We start from the raw sequence: 23,998 nt of genomic DNA on the forward strand, positions 1-23,998 counted from the left end.
CGTGGAAGGAAAACCTGAGGAATACCACTATACATGAATGTAAATACTGCTTATAAGAAATCTGAAGAATCGTATAAAAGCCAGCTCTGTGGAGATTCCCCCAAGAGCAGGTTGGAGAAATAATGAGCATATCAAGCCTATCAGAGACCAGGGTGGCTGTATTTTGTGCTGGAAAACAATATTTCCATAAGACCAGCAAGTTGATGTCTCTGAGTGAGAAAACTTGGAAGACTGTAGGTAAGTCAGGACCAGGATATTAAGCATGACAGTGGGAGCTTTCCTGTCAACAGTTTTGATCATGTGAAACAAAATGGTGGCATCAAAATAGAAACTTCTCTCCCTTTAAAGCTATAGATAAAATTTGAAAATACATATCTATAGGTTTATAGATAAAATACGGACTTTTCTGCTTCTGTGGACCATACATATGAGAAGACGTGCAACACTAAAGAAAAGTCTTTCAACATGCTGTGGCTAGTATGAGTATCATCTTTGTGGCTATCTTCGGTAACACTGATAATTTCCAGTAAATCTTGTGTTTGCAATAATGAAAAAAATGTGATAATAGTATTGTGATTAGGTAGAAGAATGCCGTTATTCTTAGGAGATACATGGTGAAGTACTTAAGAATAAACCCTCACAATGTCTGTCACTTACTTTCTAATAATCTAGCCAAATATATCTCTATGTTTCTGTGTCTATCTATCTATCAAGCAAATGTGACAAAATGTTAACAACTGTTGAAGCTAGGTGGATAGTATAGTTTATTGTACTATTCTTTCAATGTTTCTGTATGTTTGAAAATTTCAAAATAAAAGGTTGAGGAAAAGAAAGAACCCTAGAAATAGTCTAGTGAAGTCCAACACTCATTTTACAGAAAGAAGGTCAGGTGTGAAGTATTTACCTAAGGTCACGCTGCCTGAGGCAGGACCCAGGTCTGCTGGCTGCCCATGGCTCCCTGTGTGTGGGTTGCCGCTGTTGACCCTTAGGCAGCTGTGAGCTGCAGAGGAACATACCCAGCTTCCCCTCAGAGACCAAGGGGTGTACGGGTGTGTGAAAGGGCACCTGTGTTGGTACTTCCTTTTTGTTTATTAAGCATATAGACAGGTCATCTGGTAGAAAGGTGTGATGTCGAAAATGTGAAAGAGGCACCAGAGCCAGACCTGCCATCCTTAGAGAGTGGGCATACCCATTTGACACCATCTGCTTGTGGTTTTTAATTGGTGATGGTGGTGTGTATGTCAACTCTGGGATTTCAGAGGAGAGAGGGAAGAGTAAGGGTTGGGGGCAGGGCCAGGAAAAGCAGCAAGGAGAGGCTGGCTTCAGTTCTGGAGCTCCCTGAAAGAAGGGACCCCAGGGTATCTCTGGGGATGAAACAAGGGTACATATTTAAAGAAAGGAGATGATTCTCTGCGGTCTGCAGCAGCCTCCTCTAGCTAATAGGGTTCAAGGCAGTGAAAAGGAGAGAGGGGAGAGGAGGGAACGTCCATGCAAGCCTCGAGAGGGGGCCACAAAGAAACAGAAGAGAAAGAAGAGGAAAAAAACGCAGACGAGGCAGCCTGGGCCACGATGGGGGAGGGGTTGGGAAGAAGGGCGTTGGAAAGGTAAAGAGCCCGCACCTGGGGGCCTGCGAACGAGTCGAGGACCCTCAGCCATGGCAGGCTAGAGTGTCTTGCCCCATAACGGTCCTGCCTCTCTCTCCTCCGAGTCTGCAAGTCCCTGGAGGCCTCGGTAGCGAGCGCCGAGGTCCCGGCTCTCTTACTAGGGGGAGGGGCAGGCAGGAGAGGCGGGGCCTCCGGGCCGGGCAGGAGCGGAGCTTCTGGCTGCGGGCGGGGCTCCTCTCCGGCGGGCGGGCGCCGGAGTCCGGGGCCGCCGCTTCTCCCACCCGATCTGCCGAGGCGCCTGGCCCCTCCTCCCCGCCACCCCCCACCCCCCGCCGCCCCCACGCCCGCCGCCCCCACGCCCGCCGCCCCTGTTAAAGATAAACCGGGACGCTGCCTGCAGGAGCAGCGGCAACCAGCGATCGGGCCCGGAAGAGCCTCGGCTGAGGCTTCGCCTCTCCGGCACGGCGCCCTTATCAGCACCGCGGAGAGCACAGTGACCGTCTCCAGGACCTAGGCGCCCGCCCGCCCAGCAGCCCACGGGCGCACGGGTCTGCGGCGTCCGCATCAGCACCGTGGACAGCGCCCCGGGCCCCATCTCTTTGCCGCCAGCCCACCTGCTCCCCGAGTCAGCACGGCGGACAACCCCCCTCGACGGGCCCCGCAGCTGCTCGGAGCTGTCAGCGCCCCCGGAACATGGCCACTGAGGTAGGGAGCGAGCACCGGCCCGCAGGCAGTGCCCGGCTGCTGTGGGAAGAGATCCCAGCTAGGGGCGGGGAAGGAAGACGGAGGGTGGGGTAGGATGGGATGGGGTGGTTTCCCGGATCGGGTCCGCAGGGAAGGCGTGGGGGAGGGGCGAAGTGGCCGGGGGGAAGAGAGGGGCTCCTCACTGGAGCTCATTTCACCCCTGGCGTGTCAATCTTCCCCATCGGAGTCCCGAAGCTGTCCGCACCACTTGTTGGCACTAGTGCCAGGGTTGCTCCCGGGGCCTCAGCTGGGGTTTCCCCTTCCCATGGACTGAAAGTCCTGAAACCACTTCCCTAGAGGCTTGGAGACGAGCCTGAGCCAGTTTTAGGGGAGAGAAGGCGGCTGGCTGCTGTTGCTACGTGGTGCAGCCATCCAGCTTCTGAGCCCAAAAGCCTGGCTAAGAGATGACAGACCTGCCTTCACATCTGCATTTCCTCCCCGGGGGCAGGGGGACAGGAGGGGACAAAGAATCCTCAGGTCAAAACCCCAAATGGCTGGTTTTAGTGAGCTGCCTGCACCAGTTCAATTTTGCATATTACCCTTTCTTGCTTCTTCACCCCTTTTGAGTTTCCTGTACCAGAAGACTGCATTTCCCTTGTGTCTGATGGGAGGAGCTGCCTTCTTCAGGGTGTGCCTATACCTGTGTCACCTTCAAGGGACTTGAAAGTTGAACCAGGGACCTATTGACTGAGGGCAGGATCTATGTGCATTGCTTAAGAGATCAGGAATTACCTCCTCTACCCCCTCATTTCACAAGGGAAATGGAGCTCTTAATATTCCCACTTCATAAGTGGTAAAGCTAATACATGAAGGGGAGGACCTATTTAACACTCACACAGTGTGTCAGCAGCAGAGCTGAAAGTTTCTTCTTTGAATTTTGGAGTGGAACCCAGGACACCAGATTTCCCCAGTTCTAATGTTGACTTTTTTGTGGTGTTTCCCCATTTCCAACCCAGCTGGAACACAAGCCAGGGGGACAGCAAAGGCTTTTGAATGATCCTATGCAGTGCCTCTGGGCATCCTGCTGAGCAGCGTGACATCAGTACCAAGTGTTACTGTTGTTATTCTGCTGTCCTCGCCACCACAGAACGAGGTGCAGTTGCTTGGCATCACTCGGCTTTCTGACAAGGCACAGGGTTAGCTAGGATAGCTCGTCCCTCAGGACCCTGTGAGGGGACAAGCCCTGCGCAGACCCATGGAGCTTGGTTTCTAGGGTGGAGGAAGGCAGAGTGCTCAGAAAGTGCCAGAGATACTGAGAAGAGGAGGAAGAACAAAGGAGAAATGGCCAAGGAGCTGGTCATGTTCCAGACAGGGCTGGCAGACTGCAGCAGAGAGGCTGCTGGTGTTGGACAGGAAGGGGAGACTTCAGCCACGTGGGGACAGTTGGGCCAGCAGTGTGGGCAGAAAAGGTGGCCACATCTGTGATGAGGCCCATTTGTCCCGGCAAATCTCCCTCTCAGGTCTGCTATGGTTCACAGATTCTAACCAGCAGGCTTACATCTCTAGGTCGAGGCAGTGTTTCCAGGAGGCTGCTGTTAGCCTGCTGTTAGCTCTGCTCATAATGCTTCTGTGAATATAGCATTTTCCTGTATACAAAGCACTATCACATGAGTGATCTCCTTTGAGCCTTAGAGCAACCCTGTGAAGTAGGCGAGGATAGTGTCATTATCCCCAATTAACAGATGAGACAACCGAGGCTCAGAAGCTTGCCTAATCCCTGTGAAGGAGTCAAGGAAGGCATCATTATCCCATTTTACAGATGATGCAACCGGAGTGCTTAGACTTATCCAAGAAAATACGGCTAAAAAGTGGCAGGGCCAGGGCTAGAACTTGAGTCTTCTGCCTCCCTGGCCAGTGCTTTGTTTGCTGCATCCAGGTGTATCCAATTAGCCAACTGTGTTGCCCAGTAGAGAGTAGAGGACTAGGAGTCCTGATATAAGACTTTGATGGGGGAAGGATGCAAAGGAGTTCTGGAAGGGCTGGAGTATGGGGACGCAGGTACCCTGACTGGCCTGGCTGGTTCAGCTTGAGGGCAGAGGGATGGAGGAGTGCCCACAGGGTTGAGGGGCTGAGGACAAATATTGCCCATTTCCCAATTTGGCCTTGGGTGGACTCTGATGGCAGCACAGAGGGAGGAAGCCTTAGCTCTGCCAAGGCACAGGACGTTCACGTTATCTGGGCTGCAGAGCGAGTCATTTTCCCCAGGCTGTTTTTACTGTTAGGACTGTGTTAAAATTACCAGGAAAAACCTGTTGGGAGAAGGAAAACCTCATGCCAAGCTCCTGTGGCCATTCTCTTAGGATTTTGAATGGGAGGTCCTCAGCTCCAGCAGAAAGTGTTTTGAGAGGAGGAGAGGGGAGAGAGGGAGGGAAGAAGAGACAGAGGGAGAGAACTGAGAAAGATTGGATATCCCTGGATGGAAGGCATGGAAACTGGATATTTTCTACTCCTTACTTTCTGTTTAGGAGTTAGCATTAGGGGAGGGGTGTGTGTGAGGACCTCAGAGGAGGGATGAAGCCTCCTGAGCCATACACTGACCTCATTTGGAAAACTGTAATGAGCCCATTTCCTGCGTGACAAACCTCTGCGAATGTGTGTCATGGGAGCAGGGTCTGCCCTGGAAATCAGTCCAGATGGCCAAGGACAACTGGGAAATGCTTGGCTGGGAGGGGCTTGTCCAAGTGGTGGAGTTTGGCCCCTCAGAGATTTTTAAATGCACCCAAGTAGCGTTAGCCAAGAAAGGCATTGGAGGTTTGATCTCTGAGGCATGAAATTAACAAGCAGCAGACAATGCGCTGGGCTGGGGCTCTGGTGCAGCCTGAGGAGGAGGCCCTGCGCCTGGGTTTCCATCCTGAGCCCGGCTCGGCTGCCTGTGACTCAGGATCCTCACTCCCCAGCCAGGGAGGATGGTGTCGGCTCATCAGCGGAACCTTCTGATTCTTGAGTTGAGTCTCAAAAACGTCCTCTGGAATTCGTTGGTTTTTAATGAGCATGGAGATGTGGGCCAGATGGGGCCTCCTGTTTGTCTTGGTCCGACCTGCCTGGGGGTGCTCATCTGCCCTCCAGTGCTCGCTGCTCCCCGCCTCTGCCAAGTTGACTCTGTCAAGTGTACAGACCCTAAATGTGAGACCTGGGATGCCCACTCTCCTGGCAGCCTCCTTTTCCCTGCCATGCAGTTCAAAAATTGGTGTCAGCAGATCTCACCACTGATTTTCTCTTTCTTCCTCATGCAGGGCCTCTTGGTCCTGTCCTGACTCAGCTGCCAGCAGCTGGGGGATGGTGATGGCAGAGAGGGGAGGGTTGAGGAAGGTGAGAAGTAAGAGGCAGGAGACCCTGCCTTGCCTTAGATCCTACTAACTACAGGTGCGTTAGAGTCTTAGAGTCTGTGTGCTCTAAGTAGATCTGGGAAACTAGGGCTCTGGTATACAAAATGTGTCTGCTACCATCCTCTAGCACCTCCTCGAGACCCCACAGACACTCTCCAGGGAGGGAAGAAGATCCCTAGTCATCTAGAGCCAGGACAGTATTCTAAGGCTCAGGATATGGTTGGGTTTGGAAAGCATGTTGACCCTTCCCACTCTGGCTACTTGAGAACACACTGATAAAAGCCAAAAGGAAATGGGACTGTACTCTGTAAGGTAGCCCCCTGAAATCTTAATGGTGTAATAAAATAGAGGTTTATTTCCTGCTCAGTAAAGTCCCAGCCCGGCGTTCCTGATCAGTAGGTGGCTCTCCTCTAGGCAGTGATCCAGGGACCCAGGCTCTCTTCAGCTTGTGGTTCCACTGTCTTCAACACATGGCTCTCTTGGTTTCTGTGGGAGGGGAGAAAAATCACAGAGGAGTGGTGGTCTTTATGAGCCAAGCCTATACGTGACATTCATCACTTCCATTCGCATTCTGTTCAGTCATATGGCCACACCTAATTGAAAGGGAGGCTGGGAATTAATCTAGCTGTGTGACCAAGAGGAAGAAGTGGCTGTAGTCAACAGCTAGGCAGTCACTAGAGACGTATACCTTCATGGTAGCACACAGTATGTGTGCATCCGTCACAGACAAAGGAGGATATTGGAGGGGAAGAAGCTGAGCCCATTTCAGAATGGCTGAAGCACTGTTCTTTCCTTTTCTTTCCATTCTCACCATTATTTTTCTTAAGTTAGACCCACTTTAATTTTCCCCTGGACTACTACAAAGATAGTCATCCCTCCACCTGGCCCCCTACCCCAGTCATGCCCACTTCCCATGCACCACTCACGAAGCTACCAGAATGATCCTTCTGGGGCTAGGGTAGTCCATCCTCAAGATTGACAGGCTCATGTAGGTTGGTTTAGAAGGTCAGAGGAAGGTCACAGCCCCTTCCTTTTCCTTTGAAAATACAGCTGTATGAAACCTTAACCAGACAGAGCAGACACACTGATGAATAACATTTTTATATTACCAAAGCATTTTTTATTTTTCAAAGCTATCATAGGATCCTACTAAATGTCAAGGGGACTCCTTCAATTAAAACCTTGATTAGGGGAATCAAGGACTATAGGAGCCCTTATCCAGTATTTCATCCATTTACAATATAGGATCACACCCTTACATAGAGCAAAATTCACTGGGATTTAGGAAAGTCTTGTTAGCACCATCCCAGGACCTTGATCTACCTGTCATCTGATCCTACTACCACACTGAAAACCTTTCTCTCTTTACTTATTCTTCCCCCAGCTCTTAAGCAATTTAAGTATCTTCCATCTTAAACCCTCCGCTCCAGTAGGAACTTGTCAAGCTCTTTGTGATCTAACCCTTGCCTTCTCTACACTCTCATCGTCTACTGCTCTTATCTGCTCTGCAAACCAACCTCAGTCTTGCTGAAATCTGCCTCCAGTCATTGGAGTAGACCTTGTTCTCTGCTGTCTCCGTTAATTTTGCACAAGCTCCTCCCTCTGGGTTGCCTTTTCTTCCCTCCCTCACCCTCCTCCCCGCCCCCCCCCACACCCCCCCCACCGCTGGTAACTCCTTTATGACTCCACACAGACTTCAGGGAGCCTTTTCTGAGTAAGCGTTTCTGGGGGAGATGCTACTTCTCCGCAGCATTTATCAGTCTGATTCATTGTATTTTACTTGTCTTCCTCCCTGGAGCTCACAGACTGTCTTTTGCTCAGCATCCCCAGAGCCTGGCAATAGTAGGGACTCAATAAATGAAAGCTGAGTGACTGAATGGATTCACCTTAATTACACGGGATGAACTGGCTGTGTTCACTCTGCCTTTGGGGCTTGGGCTCCACGTGGTTCCAATGTCTGGAATATTTCACCCAGTGGGAAGCTTGTCTCAAATGTGGGTGATGGAGGCTGGAAGTGGAAGAAAGAGGCCCAGTTCTTCCGTGGAATTGAGCCCACTTCTCTGAAATGCTAGAGTCTGTGTCAATGTCAAGTTTGCAGGTGTGGACAAGGAACAGAAGTCACCCCACTCCTTCCTACAAGGGCAGGAGATTTCTTCATTTTCTGGCCTCAGCCCACTTTATCCACAATTTTCTCTGGGAAATTTGGACGTCTATGGGCCCCTTCTTTCCTGTGATGAGACGTGCTGGACGTGGAAACAATCTGTGGTGTCTCTGACTTAAGCCATAACCTGGCCTGAACCCGTCTCCCTCTGAGTTCATGGGCGCATCACATCTTCCTCTGCCCCACAAGCAACCCTGTCAGCTCTACTAGGCGGGATGGGTCCGAGGCATCAGTCTTGTCCAGTGCTGGGGTCCCCAAGCCACAGCCTGACAAGCTGTGAACATTTGATACTTGCTGAATGAATGAAAGAGTGAAAGACCCCACCATGCATGTGTGTGTGTGTGTGTGTGTGTGTGTGTGTGTGTGAGAGAGAGAGAGAGAGAGAGAGAGAGCGAGAGAGTGAGAGAGCAAGAGAGAGAGAGAGAGAGAGAGAGAGAGAGAGGATCTGGGCTAGCCACCAGGAAGTGTTTTCCTCTCGTTAAAATTTGTTCCTGGCTCTGTTGGTGGTTCCAGAAACTCTCACTTTGGCTCAGCTTTGGCTCTGCTTAAGGATTTTTCTAGATCTTTCTGGGATAGCTAGAGGCATCTTCTGGAGTAAACTCAACAAGCCTGTTTCCCGCAACCTTCCTTGAACATTTGTGGGGTGGACAAGTTGTCCTGGTTTGCTGGGAACTTTCCTGACTTTAGCAATGAAAGGCCCACACCCCAATAAACCCCTCAGTCTTGGACAAACCTAGAAGGATGATCACCTTGAGTGCGTGTCTCCTGAACGTCTCCCCAGGTCCACAATCTGCAGGAGCTCCGGCGAAGTGCCTCGCTGGCCACCAAGGTCTTTATCCAGAGAGACTACAGCGATGGGACCATCTGTCAGTTCCAGACCAAATTCCCCCCAGAGCTGGACAGCCGGGTAAGGATGTCTTTTCCTAAAGTTGGATCATAGACTATGATGGAACTGAGGGGCTTATTAGAATAGGTATATTTTTCCAAGAAAAAAATACTATAGGAAACAACTTGCTCAGCCACTTCAGGTGGAAGAACTAAATAATGTCCTTAACACTGTCTTGCTGTCACCTTCTAGAAAGTTAGAGCTGAAACACCTCAGAGATTTTCTAGTTCAGTGGCTCTCAAATTTCAGAGAATCACCTAGAGAGCTTGTCAAACAAATGCAAATTCCTGGGTCTTATTGGAATTTGCTTATTGGATGATACTAGGTGTCGTCAGAGATGCTGACTCAGTTGCAGGACTGGGTTCAGGAATCTCTTTTTAGAAACACTTCTCAACCCCAGCTGCACATTAGAATTTCCTGGGGAGCTTAAAAAAATCCCAATGCCCAGCCCACACCCAAGATCAATTAAATCAGAGTGTCTGGGACTGGGGCCCAGGCATCAGCATTGCTTTAAATTTCCCTGGGTGGTTCCACTGTGCGTCCGGGGCTGAGGATCTTAATTTTTAATGAGGAATCCCCAGGTGATGTGGAACTGGGTGATTCACAGATCCCACTTTGAGAATCTCTGGTCTCCTAGTACAATGAGTCTCATGCTGGGCTGCCCGTTAGAATCACCTGGGAGCTTTTGAGAAAACCTTGCAGGGCGTCAGCTTGGGTAGAATAGGACAGTGGTAGTCCTTGCTGCTTGGAACCACCCTCTCGCTTCTCAGACCATTTGAATCAGAATCTCCTGGAGGTGAGACCTGAGTATGCCTATGTTTCAAAAGCTGCTCAGGTGATTTTAGTGTGTACCACAATTGAGAACAACTAAGCCCTTGAACCAAAACAGGCAACGTCAACGTCCCCTGGAAACACAGAATCTCAGGCTCCACCCTGGATCTACTGAGTCAGAATTTGCATTTTAACCAGATCCTGAAGTTATTCATATGTGCATAAATGTTTGGGAAGCATTGCATTAGTTCATCCTCTCATTTAAGAGAGGAAACTCAGGGCCAGGAAGAGGAAGTGACGTGCCAAGCTGACTGAGGGCCGAAAGGGCCTTGGTGTCCGACTCTCTGCTTTTTCACAGGACTCCTGTTTCCTTGGTGCCTGGGTGATCAGAGTCTTGGCAGGGAAAGCTTAGAGACCTGGAGGAAGGGCTGGAGGGTGCTTTTCCCTCCTTCTCCCCACCTCGGACGGAGGGGAGAGCCTGATGCTCCATCACAGGGTCTGCTGGTGGCATCAGAGGCCGTCAACCAAGGGCTCTGCCCACAGCCTCCCGCTCCACCTCAGCTACTTGGTTGTTTCATGGACCACTGGCCCCTTGCAAGGCATCAGCTTGTTCTGCTGAGTTTTGCTCCTGGTCCTGGGTGTATGTAGCCCTCACCCCAGGCCCCCTTAGAACTGGCCTGGGGTTGGGGGAGGGCAGAAGAAGGACCATGACCTTTCATTCAGCAGTCCAGGCAGATTTGAATGAGTTTGGGAGGGTGGGGCAGGGGTGGCCTTTGCTGATCTGACCCCTAAACAGCTTTTGGGGAGCCATGTAGATCTCCTCATCTTAGCATGCCTGTCCTTTGGGGCGGGGGTGATCCCTGAGATACAGCAGCAGGGCTTGGGTCCCAGACAGGATGGACATAATTTTCTCTATATGTTCACTCCAGATCTTTATAGAAGTAGTGGCTGGGAACCCCAAAGCTTCTGACTATTTGGGGGGAGAGCTTTTGTTCTAGACAGGAATGGGAGGTCCCTAATCTTATGTGATGGGCAGTTCTGGTCCTGTGGGGGTGAGAGGGGGAGGGGGGTGCTTAAAGAATGTAAAAAATGGGATGAGAGACACTCTGATACCTACTGAGTTTGGAGCATGACCTTCCACTCCAGGCTCCAGTGGAGGGCTGCATGGTGAAGGGCACAGACTCGGGTCAGAGCTGTGTAAACTTGGCCAAGTTCATGCAGCATTCAGCAAGTATTTATTAGGCGCCTGCAATGTATTGGGCACTGGAGATGTAGGAGTGAACACATGGACCTTATTTTCTATTAGAGGATACAAAAAAATTTAAAAAACAACAAGAAAATATGTAGGTGGTAACAAATACTGGAAATATAAGAGAGGAGGTCAAGTACAAATGGGGAGCTGGGCAGAGGACGCGGGGTGCTGTCAGATAAGGCGAGACCTAAGCGGAAGTAAGGGAAGAGCCAGGGCAGGGGGTGTCTGGGGAAAAGTACTGCAGCTGAGGGCACAGGCCCAAAGGACCTGCGGCCTTTTCAGGAAGCAGTGGGCAGTCGGTGTGGCTGGAGTCAAGAGAATAAGAGATGGGATCAGAGGAGTTACAGGGCCGGGCCCTGGAGGGCCTCACAGGCATGTAAGGACTCCTTGGATTTTACTTGGAGAGAGATGGGGACTTGGGAAGCTCTTGATCAGAGTTATGACATGATCTGACTTTAACAGTCTCCCTTGACAGGGCTGGGGGCAGGGAGACCACTTAAAGAGGTCAGAGATGATGGTGGTCTGGACGACAGAGCAGAGCTTCCATCAGGCTTCCCCTGTAAAATGGGGGTGGGAGTCGTACTTCTCTGATAGGATTGTTATGAGGGTTAAATGAAAGAATACATAAAAAGTGCCTGGCACAGAGAACGTGCCTAATGAATATTAGCTATTATGGTTATGGATGCAGGCAGGATAGCTTCTCAGTTGTCCAAATGCATGGGGCTGTCCTGTTCTGGGTGACCTGTTGTTTTCTTTTTTAAGTAATTAATTAATTAATTTTTGGCTGCGTTGGATCTTTGTTGATGCGTGTGGGCTTTCTCTAGTTGCAGCGAGTGGGGGCTACTCTTCGTTGTGGTGCCCGGGCTTCTCATTGTGGTGGCTTCTCTTGTTGCGGAGCACGGGCTCTAGGCGCGAGGGCTTCAGTAGTTCTGGCACATGGGCTCAGTAGTTGTGGCTCATGGGCTGTAGAGTGCAGGCTCAGTAGTCATAGCGCATGGGCTCAGTTGCTCCGTGGCATGTGGGATCTTCCCGGACCAGGGCTCGAACCCGTGTCCCCTGCATTGGCAGGCGGATTCTCAACCACTGCACCAAGAGGGAAGTCCCCTGGGTGACCTCTTAACTGGGAGGAAGTGCCTCCTCCTGGAAAGACACTCCTGAGGTCTTACCCAATCAGTCTCATGCTCTCCAAACGTGGAGAGCCCCTACTAATCAGGTCCTGAGCCCTCTCACAGCCATCACAATGGTGTGTGTGTGTGTGTGTGTGTGTGTGTGTGTGTGTGTGTGTGGCAAAGTCACTGGAATTCCTGCCTGATCCGCTGCAGAAAATGTTCACATCTTGGATTTCATGGGAATTTTCTGTTTCCAAGGGAGGTCAAGTAGTCATTCTTACTCCCATTTTACAGATGTGGAAACTGAGGTGAGAGTGGTTAAGTCATCAGTCCAAGGTCACACAGCTAGCTGATGGCCAAGTCTGGACTGGACCCCAGGTTTCCTGACTCCCTGTGTGGCGCTCCATGCGCTCCTGCAGCCTCACCGGTCTTCCCTGTGTGCCGCCAACCCCAACGCTGGTGCGGGCCCACCACTGCCACCTCCAGGGAGGCTGACCTGGGCCTGGCTCCCTGTCCCTCTCTCCCTCCAGATCGAGCGGCAGCTCTTTGAGGAGACTGTGAAGACCCTCAACAGCTTCTACGCAGAGGCGGAGAAGATTGGGGGCAGCTCTTACCTCGAGGGCTGCCTGGCCTGTGCCACGGCCTACTTCATCTTCCTCTGCATGGAGACCCACTATGAGAAGGTGGTTCCTTCCCCCACAGCCCCGCATCCCTTCCCCCAGGGCTCCTGTGCTCCACCCTCATCCTCAACTGGTCCCTGTCCTTGCAGGTCCTCAAGAAGATCTCCCGATACATCCAGGAGCAAAACGAGAAGGTCTTTGCCCCCCGAGGTCTCCTGCTCACAGACCCCGTGGAGCGTGGGATGAGGGTTGTATCCTTTCCAGCTGTTCCGTGCGAGGGCACAGAGCTGCCGGCCAGTGGGCCCCTGGTGAGGCTGCTGGGAGATGGGACCACCTTCGGGGCCTCTGTTCAGGGAGTTCCCAGGGTTCCCCACACCCCTGGTCATCGGCCCCTGCCTCCACCCCAAGTTAGTGCTGTTTGTGCATTTTAGGCTTCGCTTTTATTGAGCTGCATTTAATCAGTGCTTAATACATGCCAGATATCATAGTAAGTGCTGTGAAAATATGAATCCATGTACTTCTCATAAGACCCCTATAAAGTGGCTAACTCTTCTTATTGCCTTTGTAGCTGACCCTGGCTCAGGGCCGCCCAGCTGGTGACCACCAGAGCCAGGATCTGAGCTCAGGCCCACTCGTCAATGCTCTTGCATGTAACCCTCATTGAAGCCCGTTCAATGAGCAGGTCCTGTTGTTGCCCTTTCGCAGATGAGAAAAGTGAGGTCTCGGTGGGAGGCTGGCGTTCCAGAGGGTTATAGGTCTGCTCACTCCACCTGGTCAAGGTGTACATACATCCTGCCCCCCAGTCAGCAGCAGAGGGTAGAATTGTTTAAAAATAACTTTTACTGGAAAACTGACAGGAAAAGAATAAAGAAAATGCAAATCCCAGAATCTCATGCTTACAAAGCCCAGGGACAGCCTCTTCTCGTCTTTGCGACTTTACTATGTGCCAGGCATTGTGCATTACATGTTTTATTTCATTTAATCCTTGCAGTAACCCCAAGATTCTATTATTATCCCCATTTTACAGATGAGATGGGTGAGCTGAGATCTGAACTCAGGACACCCAAGTCCTCACACTTCCTGTGCAGTACCACCCCCTCTTGGGCACATCCCCAGCCTGGGACACAGCGATTAGACGCACTAGAATGCAAGCTCCTGGTCTTGGCTGCGGGCAGGAGCATCTGAACTGAGTGAGCGCAGGTGCGAGGAGGGGCTCGGGTCTGGCTCCCCGGGCCTCTGAGTCCTTCCTGTCTGGGAACCAGCACCAGCTCTGCCTCCCGCTTCCCTGCTGGCCTCCATCAGCCAGTTCCTGTCCGCTTGCATCCCTCCTTAACACCGCCCCAGATCGAGATCTCCATCTACGAGGACCGGTGCAGCAGTGGCAGCTCCAGCAGTGGCAGTAGCAGTGGCAGCGGCAGCAGCAGCGGCGGGGCGGGTGGCCGGTGACTGGCCGAGAGTCCCTGCAGGGAGGTGTACGACTGGACTGAGGGCCCTGCAGACCTGTGGCGGCTACGCTACCAGAGCACCCGCTTCTGAGTCGTTCTCTGGGCCCACCCTGCTGCCCAGGGCAGGAGGGAGGGTGACCCGCCCAGTGTTGCCTGCGGGCCATCAACGGCGCCCCCTGCCCCTCGCCCCCTGGCAGGACGGTCCACTTCCTGACCTGGCTCTTACCCGATGGGGCTGGTCTGGGTCACACAGAGGCAGGTTTTCCAGGGGGAGGCTGGGGTGAGGACAACACAATTTGGACAGCCCCTCTCTTCTGCAGCTCCCCTCCCAACACCCCAGAAGAGGATCCAGGTCTGTCACGTAGAGAATTCCCATCCTGCACGATTCCTCACCCCAAATCCCGCATCCACCAGGACTCCCTCCATCAGGGCCCTGCTCCCCATGGCCGTCTCCCAGTGTCTGCTCTTTCTGATGCCACCACGGGGCCTCTGCCTGTCTGTGACCCTGCCTCCACCGAATTCAAGGTCTGGGGAGACAGGAGTGGTCAGCCTATGGGCGCTGCAGTGGGGAGCTCTTCAGCCCCCTCCTGACCTCTTCTAGACTCATGGTGTCCCTGTCCTCCACCCAGAGCCTGGAGGTCATCTTAGCCTTGCCAAGAAGCGTCCAAGTCCTGCGACTTCGCAGGCCACCAGGTGCAGGTGGTGGGGCACATGGCCTGGGGCTCTGGGAGGTTATATGGGGGTCTAGAGAAATGCCTCATAGAGAGATGTAGCCTTGGGGGGTTTAACCGCCAGAACTGGAGCCAACTTCCTGAGATTAGAACCTGCACGTGTGTGAGAATGAGTGTGTGTGCACGCAGGCACATGTGTAAGTGCACATATGTGAGTGCACTATGTGCATGAATGCACCTGTGTGTACTGTGTGTGAGGGCAGGTGTGTGCATGGTGAGTGCACTTGTGTGAGTGTGTGTACACATGCGTGTGTGCATGTATGTGAGTGCACTTGTACGTTCCCCTTGGCTGCTGGGCCAATGACCCCCTCTGCATCCTGTCTTATCTTCGTGCACCACGGTCTGGCTGCTTCTCTGTGTGGGTCCAGCCTGTCCCCCTGTAAATAAATGTCCTAATGTCCCTTGCCCCTTGCCTGGGCTGCCAGGTGGCTCTTCTTCCTGGCCTCTCCCCTACCTGCAATGTTCTCCCCACCTTCTGACTGTGTACATTCTGACAAAAAAGAAGTTGGGGCTCTAGAAGAACAGAGCCAACCTTCCAGGGCCTTCCGTGTCCCCCTCTCAGTCCCTCATGACAAGGCAACGGGGCCATGGACACTGCATATTCAGCCCGCCCAGGCTCCGGGGCTCCCTAAGGCTGTTTAAGTGAGGCTTCTTTGGAAGGTCAAAGGAGCTGCTAACCCGCAGGGGAAAAGGCAAATTCCTTTCTTGAAAGGAAAGAGGGGTGTCCAGCCAATGAGGCCCTGGCTGCCGACACCCAGCAGCCCCATCCTGGTGCCTGAAGATGGACAGAAGGAGACTGCCTGCCTCAGCTGGCAGGAGGTGCTAGAGTGGATATGAAAGACCAGCTAGCCAGGTAGCTTTCTGGAACCAAAGAGGGGTCTGGTTTTCTTTTGGATGCAGGAGCAGCGTGTAGGAAAGTTCCAGAGAGCTGGAGAGGGCAGCCCAGCCCCTGAACCTAAGTGGGTGCCGGTCCAAGGATGCCCCGGGTGAGCTTGCAGCCCAGTGGGCTCCAGCACAGCCCCTACCCCTATACCCACCCTGGCCCACCGTATGGCTGGGGCTGACCTGTGCGTCTCCTGTGGGAGGGCTGGGCGTAGGCGATGTGGTGGCCTTTTGCTTTATTATTTCTTTTTCCAATAAAAGGCCTTGCCTAGCTTGAGGCTCTGTGCTGCTTCTCTCCCCCACGGTGGTGGGAGGCCAGATCTGTGCCCCAGGACCATGGCGAGGAGGCAGGGCTGAGTGTGCTCCTGAAGAGGCAGTGCCCTGACATGGGCAGGACGGTCCCTGTCTTGGAGCTTGCAGTCTTGTGGGAGGCAGACACTCTGCATCCCTAATCTGGAGGCTTTATGAGGCCCTGGGATCCTTACGTGGGGGGAACAGGTTAGACTGAAAGCCAGGTCAAAATCAAGTCACGGGGCTTCCCTGGTGGTGCAGTGGTTGAGAGTCCGCCTGCCCATGCAGGGGACACAGGTTCGTGCCCCGGTCAGGGAGGATCCCACATGCCGCGGAGCGGCTGGGCCCGTGAGCCATGGCCGCTGAGCCTGCGCGTCCGGAGCCTGTGCTCCGCAACGGGAGAGGCCACAGCAGTGAGAGGCCCGCGTACCGCAAAAAAAAAAAATCAAGTCATGGATTAATTAGATAAATACCCATTTCTTGAGCTCATATCTGTTCGGGGTTGGATCACACAGGTCACTCAGTTCTGAAGAAAAGTATGTGGGTGTTGGAACCTAGTAGAGTTGTGTCTTAGCTTAGGCTCCAGACGCGCAGGCTCAGCGGCCACGACTCACGGGCCCAGCTGCTCCGCGGCATGTGGGATCCTCTCGGACCGGGGCACGAACCTGTGTCCCCTGCATCGGCAGGCAGACTCTCAACCACTGCGCCACCAGGGAAGCCCTGTGTCTTGGCTTTTATAAAAATAAACAACATTTAATGAGCACCTACTGTGTGCCAGATACTTTGCTAAAACCATGTGGCACAGATGTGGGAGGACATTTAAAGATCATCTAAGTGAGGCAGAATGGAGGCCCAGAGAGGGTGAGTTTCTTGACCTAGGTCACACAGCTGGTTGATGATAGTGCCAGGTTTAGAACCAAGGTTGTCTCCTGACCCAGTGCTCACTCTGACACTTTGGGGATGACACCCTAATGGAAGTTGCCCGAGGCTGTAGGATGGCCGGGGTCACACATTCAGGTCTGTGGGACAAGAAAGGATCCCACCAGACCATGGGAACAATGGCTCCACCTCTGGGTGGGGGTCTGGGGGGGGGCCCTCTCTGAACAGGACCCTACGTTTCTTCCCTGTTTGTACTTTCTGCTTCTAAGGGGCAGCTGGACTTGCTGACTCTGCTGAAACCTGGGGTGTGGGTGGGTTGTCACAATGGAGGCTGTTCTTTAACATGCAGGTAGGTTCATTTTGTCTGTCCTGTTTGCAACATTATTATTATTAGTAATAATAAACAAACAATAGTAGCTAACATTTATTTAGCACTGACTATGTGCCAGGCACTAGGCTAAGACTCTACATAATTCATCATTCAATCCTCACAACGACCCTCTGTGGTGTGGACTATTATTCCCACTTTACAGATGAAAAGACTGAGGCTCACAGAAGTTAAGTAACTTGCCCAAAACTATACAACTAGAAAGTGGCAGAGCTTGGCTTTGAATCCAGACAGTCTGACTCCAAACTGTGGGGAAGAGTATACCAGCTTCAGAGACCCTCTCAGCCATCCTAGGGTGAGGATTTGGCAGATAACCCAGGGAAGGACTTGGAGGTGTGCCTCGGCTCCAAGGGAGGTCTGGTACCTTCAAGCCCAGGGCATCACGGGAGTGTGGGTGGTTGGGCTCCTCATGGGCGTGCGGGGCCCACAGGGGCAGCTTGGTGAAGGGCAGTGAGGGGAGAAGCCGGCTGAGGCGTGGCTTCTCTGCCTGGCTTTCCTCTGCTGGCTTAGTTATGGGGGAAGTGGCAGCCATATCCCTGCAACCTCCTTGCCAGCCAGAGACAGGCCCCATCAGGCCCCAGGAGCAGAGGAACCCTCAGGCAGCTCTGGGCTGCTGCTCCCCCATCACTGTACCCTGACTCCGCTTTCTGGCTTCCTTTGGCCAAAGGCAGGGGTGTGTGTGAAAACCAAAGGGTTTACAGAAGCTCATGGTGCCACCGAGTGGTGGCATCTTGCACTGCACCCCCAAATCAAAGCAGATCGGGCCAGAGCATCTCAGCGGCTGGGAAACTTCTCCGCGACCCCCAAACAAGCAGCTGCTCCCACCTGCAAGGACTTTTCTGGGACTTCCAGAGTGGCGTGGGGCAAAGATGGAGTCCAGTCTGTGGTGACTCTTTCTCCCTATGGCCAGCCACCGGGGTGCCGCCTTTCTCCTGGGGGTCTTGCAGCCTGGGAAACATGACCTCCCTTCTCCATAGCTCTGGAAGGACTTACAGTGACGAGGTGTCTGGCAGGAGGCACCCACACCTGGTTTTGGCTTTACTGTTCACCATGGGTGAAGGCAATGCAAAGAGCGCCCCAAGTCAGACCTAAATTGGAGCTCCGGCTTCATGACAGTTGCATATGGTGGAAAGACCTGGAGCTTTAGTTTCCCCAGCTGTAAAATCGGGATACTAGTACTTTACAGAATTGCCTAGACAAGTGCTTCTCATCCTTGGTCGTAATCAAAGTTACCTGGGGAGCAAGAAAAACCACTGATGCCTGGTCCTGTCCCCAGGGATTCTGATTTCATTGTTCTGGGGTGCAGCCTGGGCATCAGGAGTTTTAAAATTTCCCCTAGAGATTCTAGAGCGAAGGCAAGGTTGAGAACCCCTGGTTTCGACGGTACCTAGAGCCTATGAGCTTTTCACAGGTCTCTGAAGATATCTGAGACCTGAATGGAAAAGTTGATCGGTTCCATGAATTCAGCCAGACACAAAATGAGTATGAACTCTATGATTGCACGTATAACACGTTCTAATACAGGCAGAACTAATCTATGGTGTTAGCAGTCAGGATAGCGGCTGCCCTGGGGTGGGGGGCAGCGAGTGGAAGGGGGCCTGGGAGCTTCTGGGGACTCCTGATGAGCTGTTTCTCCAGCAGTTACATAGGTGTGCTCACGTTCAGAGCATTCATGGAGCTGTACACTTAAGATTTGCATATTTTCTACAAGTATGATACATTTCAATGAAATTTACCAAGAAAGTTCATTGGCTTCAAAATAGGAAAAGCACAAAACTGAAATTAATGTTTTATTACATATCTACAAAATGTAACATTGTCAAACAGTCAACTGCAATTTAACTCGAGGTGTGTGTGTGTGTGTGTGTGTGTGTGTGAGTGTGTGATTTAGTGCGAGTTGCGGATGTATACGGAAATGTTTGATATGATGAGGGGTGGGGCACTTAAAAAAGAAGGTCCCTGGTACCTAAGGAAATCTTAGAACAGCCCAGGTTTATGCCAGGAGCTCTTAATCTTGACCCCTTGCCCTTGTACGCAGAACGATGTACCTTTAACTGGGGAAGAGAATCCACAGCTTTCAGCAGATTCTTAAAGGGGTATGTGACCCCCCCAAAAGGTTAAGAACAACTGGTTTTGAGGAGCCGGTGAGAAGCTGGCCACGAATGTGCCTGGCATGAAATAGGTGTTCTTTCCCTCCTTTCAAAGTCCTTCCGAGGTTTCCACAGAACGCTTCTCAGGCGACTTTGGGAGGATTTATTCTCCCGGCGGCACTGAGAGCAGATTGTGCTGTGAGCACAGCTCTTCCTCTAAGAGGCTATTTAAAGGGCTGTCACCTCAGCATCTGCTGGACAGCAGAACTTAGCGTCCCAGAGCTGCACAGGGACTCGTGGTTTTGACAGGGATGATGGAGGAGGTGGAAGGGTATGGAGGGGGTCAGAAAGCTGCACGGGTCCGCAGACCCCTGGTCAATTGCTTAACCACACTGAGTCTTAGCTTGTCATTTGCAGAATGACAAGCGTTGTGAGAAGGCATCTTTGTAAATGATAATCTGTTTCTCCAATGTAAGGTATTGTTATTGCTGGAGTTACACTAGGATCTCATTATACTGTGGCCTCATGATGTAGATTTATAGCCAGGTTCCAGGTTCTTGCATAGAACAAGCAAAATCCGAGGGTTCACTGATCCCCTAATATATGCGAGGAGCTCCTGTACAGTATTATCCCATTGTGCTCTTTAACGCTCTTGTGGGTGGTTATATTTGAATTCTCATTTTATAGATGAGGAAATTAGATGGTTAAGTGGCTTCACGAGCGCCCACAGCTAGTTAGTGTCGGAGCGAAAGCTTGAACCTAAGTCTCCGATCCCAAATCCGTCTCTTATTCTGTTACTGTGTGTCACAGTTAGACAAAAGGTTCCGTTCTGCCTGGATTGACTCATGAAGACAGATTTCAGGCTCAGAGAGAAGCATGTGGGCAAATGCAGACGCAGAAAAATTAGATTTGCAGGGGCACGAAGGGGCTGGTTATTTTGGAGTAATTCAAGTTATCGATTTCTGTAATGGAAAAGTGATTGCGGACCAGCTACCACCTGAGAGCTGTGCTGAGCAAGGCCCTGGAAGGGGAAATGTTATACACAGCTTACAAGACCTTGTGGTGGGGATGGCCTTCCTCCTGTCCCAGTTCCCCTTGAACTCTGGGGGGGGGGGCGGGGATCTTGTCTTACTTATTTCTACCACCTCCCTCCCCCACCCCAAGTGCCTGGTGCAGTGCCTCACCCTTGGCAGGTGAACGAGAAGTGCAGCCCATCACAGGCTGGCAGGAAGAGACAAGAACATACAGACATGAGGTCCTCAGGCCCCTGGGGCAACGTGCCACTGAGAAGCAGCTTAGGCAGACGCAGACACAGACAGGTAAGTGGTCACCGAGTAACTGAATTAAATGGTGACCCCAGGCCATCCCCTGCACTAGGCAGCTTTAATAATGTTGCCCTGGCCGTGATCTTGTGGCTCTGCTCATGATCTCCACCTGGGAGGGGAGGGAAGGGGAGGAAGTGTACATCCTGACCCTACTCAGCCCCTGCCTGGGCACCATTACTTTGAGGTGGTAAATCCTTGTGGGGCTGAGTGCTTGGCCCAGAAAGTCTGGCCCTGGGGTCCTAGAGGGTGAAGTACCATGGGTGGATGGATAGGTGGATGGACGGACGGATAAGTAGTTGGATACAGAGAAGATGTGTATAGGGAGATGACTGATGGATCAGAGGTGAGGGAGAGGGCTGCCTGGCTTGAGACGGATGCTCGCAGACCGTGGAGAAGCAGGTGAATGGATGGATACTGGTTGGCCCTGTGCTCCCCAGTGCAGGTCTAAACACGGGACTGGAGCTCTTCAAAGGGAAGATGCTGTGTAGGCCGGTCCCCAAATGAACTCCACATTTATAACTGTGAGTGATGGCTGTGTCTTGTTGGGAAAGATTCTTATAGGTCTAACATCGCCCCAGTTAATGACTTATGGATTGTTGTAAAATCAGGCACTGCTAGAAGTGAAAGCAGGAGGTTAAAGGGCCTGGAACAGATTTCATAATAATATCTGCATTTTAACGATCTGGGCAGTGTACTGAGCACCTTATACGCTCTATCTCGACGAAGCCTCACAAAAGCTCTACGAGGTTATGCCTCCATTTGCAGTGGATGAAGAAACGAGTCTCGGAGAGGTGAAGCCGCTTGTTTAAGGCCACTGCGGAGTGCGTTGGTGGGGTGCCTGGGATTCAAGCCTGAGTCCATCTGATCCCATAGTCTCAGGGTGAAGAGAGAATTTTAAGGAGAGATGGAAGGAAAGAAGGAGGGAGGGAGGGCTGCAGGGTTTGGGGATCAGCTCTGTAAGAAAGAATGTGGTCTTTGACACACGAGACACCTTCTGCCCTGGGTGAAGCTTTGCGAGCTCCCGGCTTCCTTCTCCCTCTGTCCTCTTTGTGTCTGTCTTCAAGGCCTATACATCTTGAGCTTGGGGACTGGAAAGTGCAGAGAAGGTATATGTGGGATTTGCTTTCCTCCCTTCGGCCTAAGCGTGTCCCTCTGCTTGTCCCCACCAGCAGTCTGGGAACGTGACTGTGCTTTTGTCCCTCCCCCAGAACTCCGCACGCAGGGCTGGGCTGGGCGAGGAGAGTCAGCCCTTAGATCTTTTTGCGGGGGGTGTTAAATGATTCTGGGGGATAAATCCTTCGTGACTTCTCTGGGTCTGGCCTTGAAGAAGGACAATGAGTTACCTTTACGGGAATTATTCTGGGCCCCTTCTGGAAGGCAGGTGGGCAGGCATGCTGAGGTCATGAGATTCTGGGCAGGACTTCCTGGGAAGGGGTGACACAGATTCTCCTTCTGTCCCCAGCCTCATCCCCTGTGCTCCTGACCCTGTCTGCAGCCTCCCCTCTCTCAGCTGATCGGGACCCTCTCGGCACCTGGTACCTCCCCCTGGCTCTCTCGTCCTGGCTGTGTTCCACGGTCCAAGCACGGTGCCTGGATTCACTTGGTGGGCACTTCCCCTGACTTTGATTCTGTGTCAGCAGGATAGAAAGGACAAGCACTGGCCCTCATATTTCTAAAATGCTTGATGCAGCTGTGCTTCTGAAATACTTTGAGTTTTCTGGAGAAGGAGGCAGAGTGAGGCAAGGAGTCCCAGGCAGGAGTCAGATTCCCAATTAGGCTGTGGCCCTCAGGAAAGTCACTGCTCATTTTGGGGCCTCCGTTTCCACATCTGAGAAGGATGGGGCAGAACTAGATGACGTCTCAGGTGCCTCTGTGTTTAATGATCTAGGATTCTGTGCTGGTCGGGGGCGAATCCCTGGGCCAGTTCACTAGCTCCTGGTGACTCCTGCTCTGTGCAGCTCAGTCAGTGCCATGCCCTCCCTGCTGGGTTTACCACATTTTATGAGTATTTTCTTGGGAAATGGCACCTCGTGAGAACTAAGTTGAACACTTCAGCACAGCCCAGGCCCCGGGAAGGTTTGGTCTGCTCCCTCATGGCCATTTTCGGTCCTGAGATTGCTTCAGCTCCCTGTGGGTGGCCAATGTCCTCCAAATCTCCCACACTGCGGGCCCCCAGTGACCTGGGCCATGGCAGGCTGTGCTGGGAGCCTCATGAGATTTGGCACTGAATAGATCTAGGCTCCATCCTGAACTTTGCTACTTAGTAATATTGATAACATTTCTGATTTATTGAGGGCTTACTAGGTGCCAGGCCGGCCCTATGTCAAGTATCTTATATCATCTTGTTTAATGTAAAAACTTTATGTGGTAGGTATTATCCCCATTTTACAGATAAGAAAACTGAGGCTCAAAACAGCTCACCTACCTCAAATACCTCTTTCTCAGCAAGGCCTACCCTGAGCCACCCTATTTAGAATGGCATTCTGCCTATCTCAGCGCTCCTGATTTGCCTTAATGCTGCTTCCTCCTTCCCACCTAACTTGTAACATACTATATACTTTACTTATTATGTTGTTTAGTGCCTGCCATATGTCACCAGGGCTTTCAGGAATCTTTGCCGGTGATGTTCACAGATGTACATTCCAAGCCACTAGAACCATGCCTGGCACATAGTTGGTGTCCAGCGTATGCCGAGTGATACCTGGTTAAGTAATCTGCCCAGGTGTCAGTTACTTAACTAGCCGTGTGACCTTGGGTAACTCATTGTTTCTAAGCCTCAGTTTCTCTGGTCATAAAGTAGAATAATAGCATTTATCCCGTAGGATGGGCTTGGGGATTAATGGAGATGTACAGTTTTGGCACACGGCAGGCATTCTGTAAATGTTAGCTCCCTTCCCCGAGGAGGGTTTTTTCTTCTTGCTTCTCACTGCTCTCTGATGGCCTACCCTTCGGCCACTTCAGACAACAAGCGCTGAAGGAGGGGGTTGGCATTATCTGTGGAGTTAACCAGCCTGTGTTCTCTCGCCCTCCTTCCTCCTCCTCCTAGGATGTGCCTGTTGTTAAGGAGATGCAACATCAGCCCCTGACAGGACGTGGCTGGGGTCTGGTCCACACCAGAGGAGAGAGATGATGGCTGACCCCGGGGAGGGAGAGAAGGGGAGGGACTAGGCTTGCCTCCTGGGCTGAGAGTCTGACGAGGGGTATCATTCTGGAATCTGCTGGAAAAACCCAGCTGGCTCCCTGAGAAAAAGAAGCATTCGTCCTCCTGTCTCCATGTGACTCTGGAATGATGACCAAGGGTCCTGTTCAGAGGCGGGAGCGGAACCCCTGCTTGAGCTGCAGTCCAGTGGCAGGCGCCGGTCAGGGTGCGATGCCCAGACCCTGGGAGGGGGCCATAGCAGCCAGAGTGACACAAAATCAAACTCCTGGCCCTCAGAATGGCACCTCCCCAGAACAGGGCTGGCAGCTGAGTAGATGCCTGAAGAGGTCACGTG

The 23,998-nt window shown here is 52.1% G+C and overlaps 1 protein-coding gene across 1 annotated transcript; it reads left to right on the plus strand.

The window, feature by feature from the left end:
• Window positions 1-7,757: 7,757 nt before the first annotated feature.
• GOLGA7B (golgin A7 family member B) lies at window positions 7,758-13,967 on the plus strand. Its single transcript, XM_029244811.1, has 5 exons — window positions 7,758-7,772; window positions 8,617-8,742; window positions 12,384-12,536; window positions 12,623-12,724; window positions 13,818-13,967. The coding sequence occupies exons 1-5, from the start codon at window positions 7,758-7,760 to the stop codon at window positions 13,917-13,919; spliced, it is 498 nt and encodes a 165-aa protein (XP_029100644.1). The 3' UTR covers window positions 13,920-13,967.
• The last annotated feature ends 10,031 nt before the right edge of the window (window positions 13,968-23,998 follow it).

The sequence above is a fragment of the Monodon monoceros genome, unplaced genomic scaffold (assembly GCF_005190385.1).
Source record: "Monodon monoceros isolate NGI ecotype Baffin Bay Population unplaced genomic scaffold, NGI_Narwhal_1 Super_Scaffold_4, whole genome shotgun sequence".
Taxonomy (NCBI): domain Eukaryota; kingdom Metazoa; phylum Chordata; class Mammalia; order Artiodactyla; family Monodontidae; genus Monodon; species Monodon monoceros.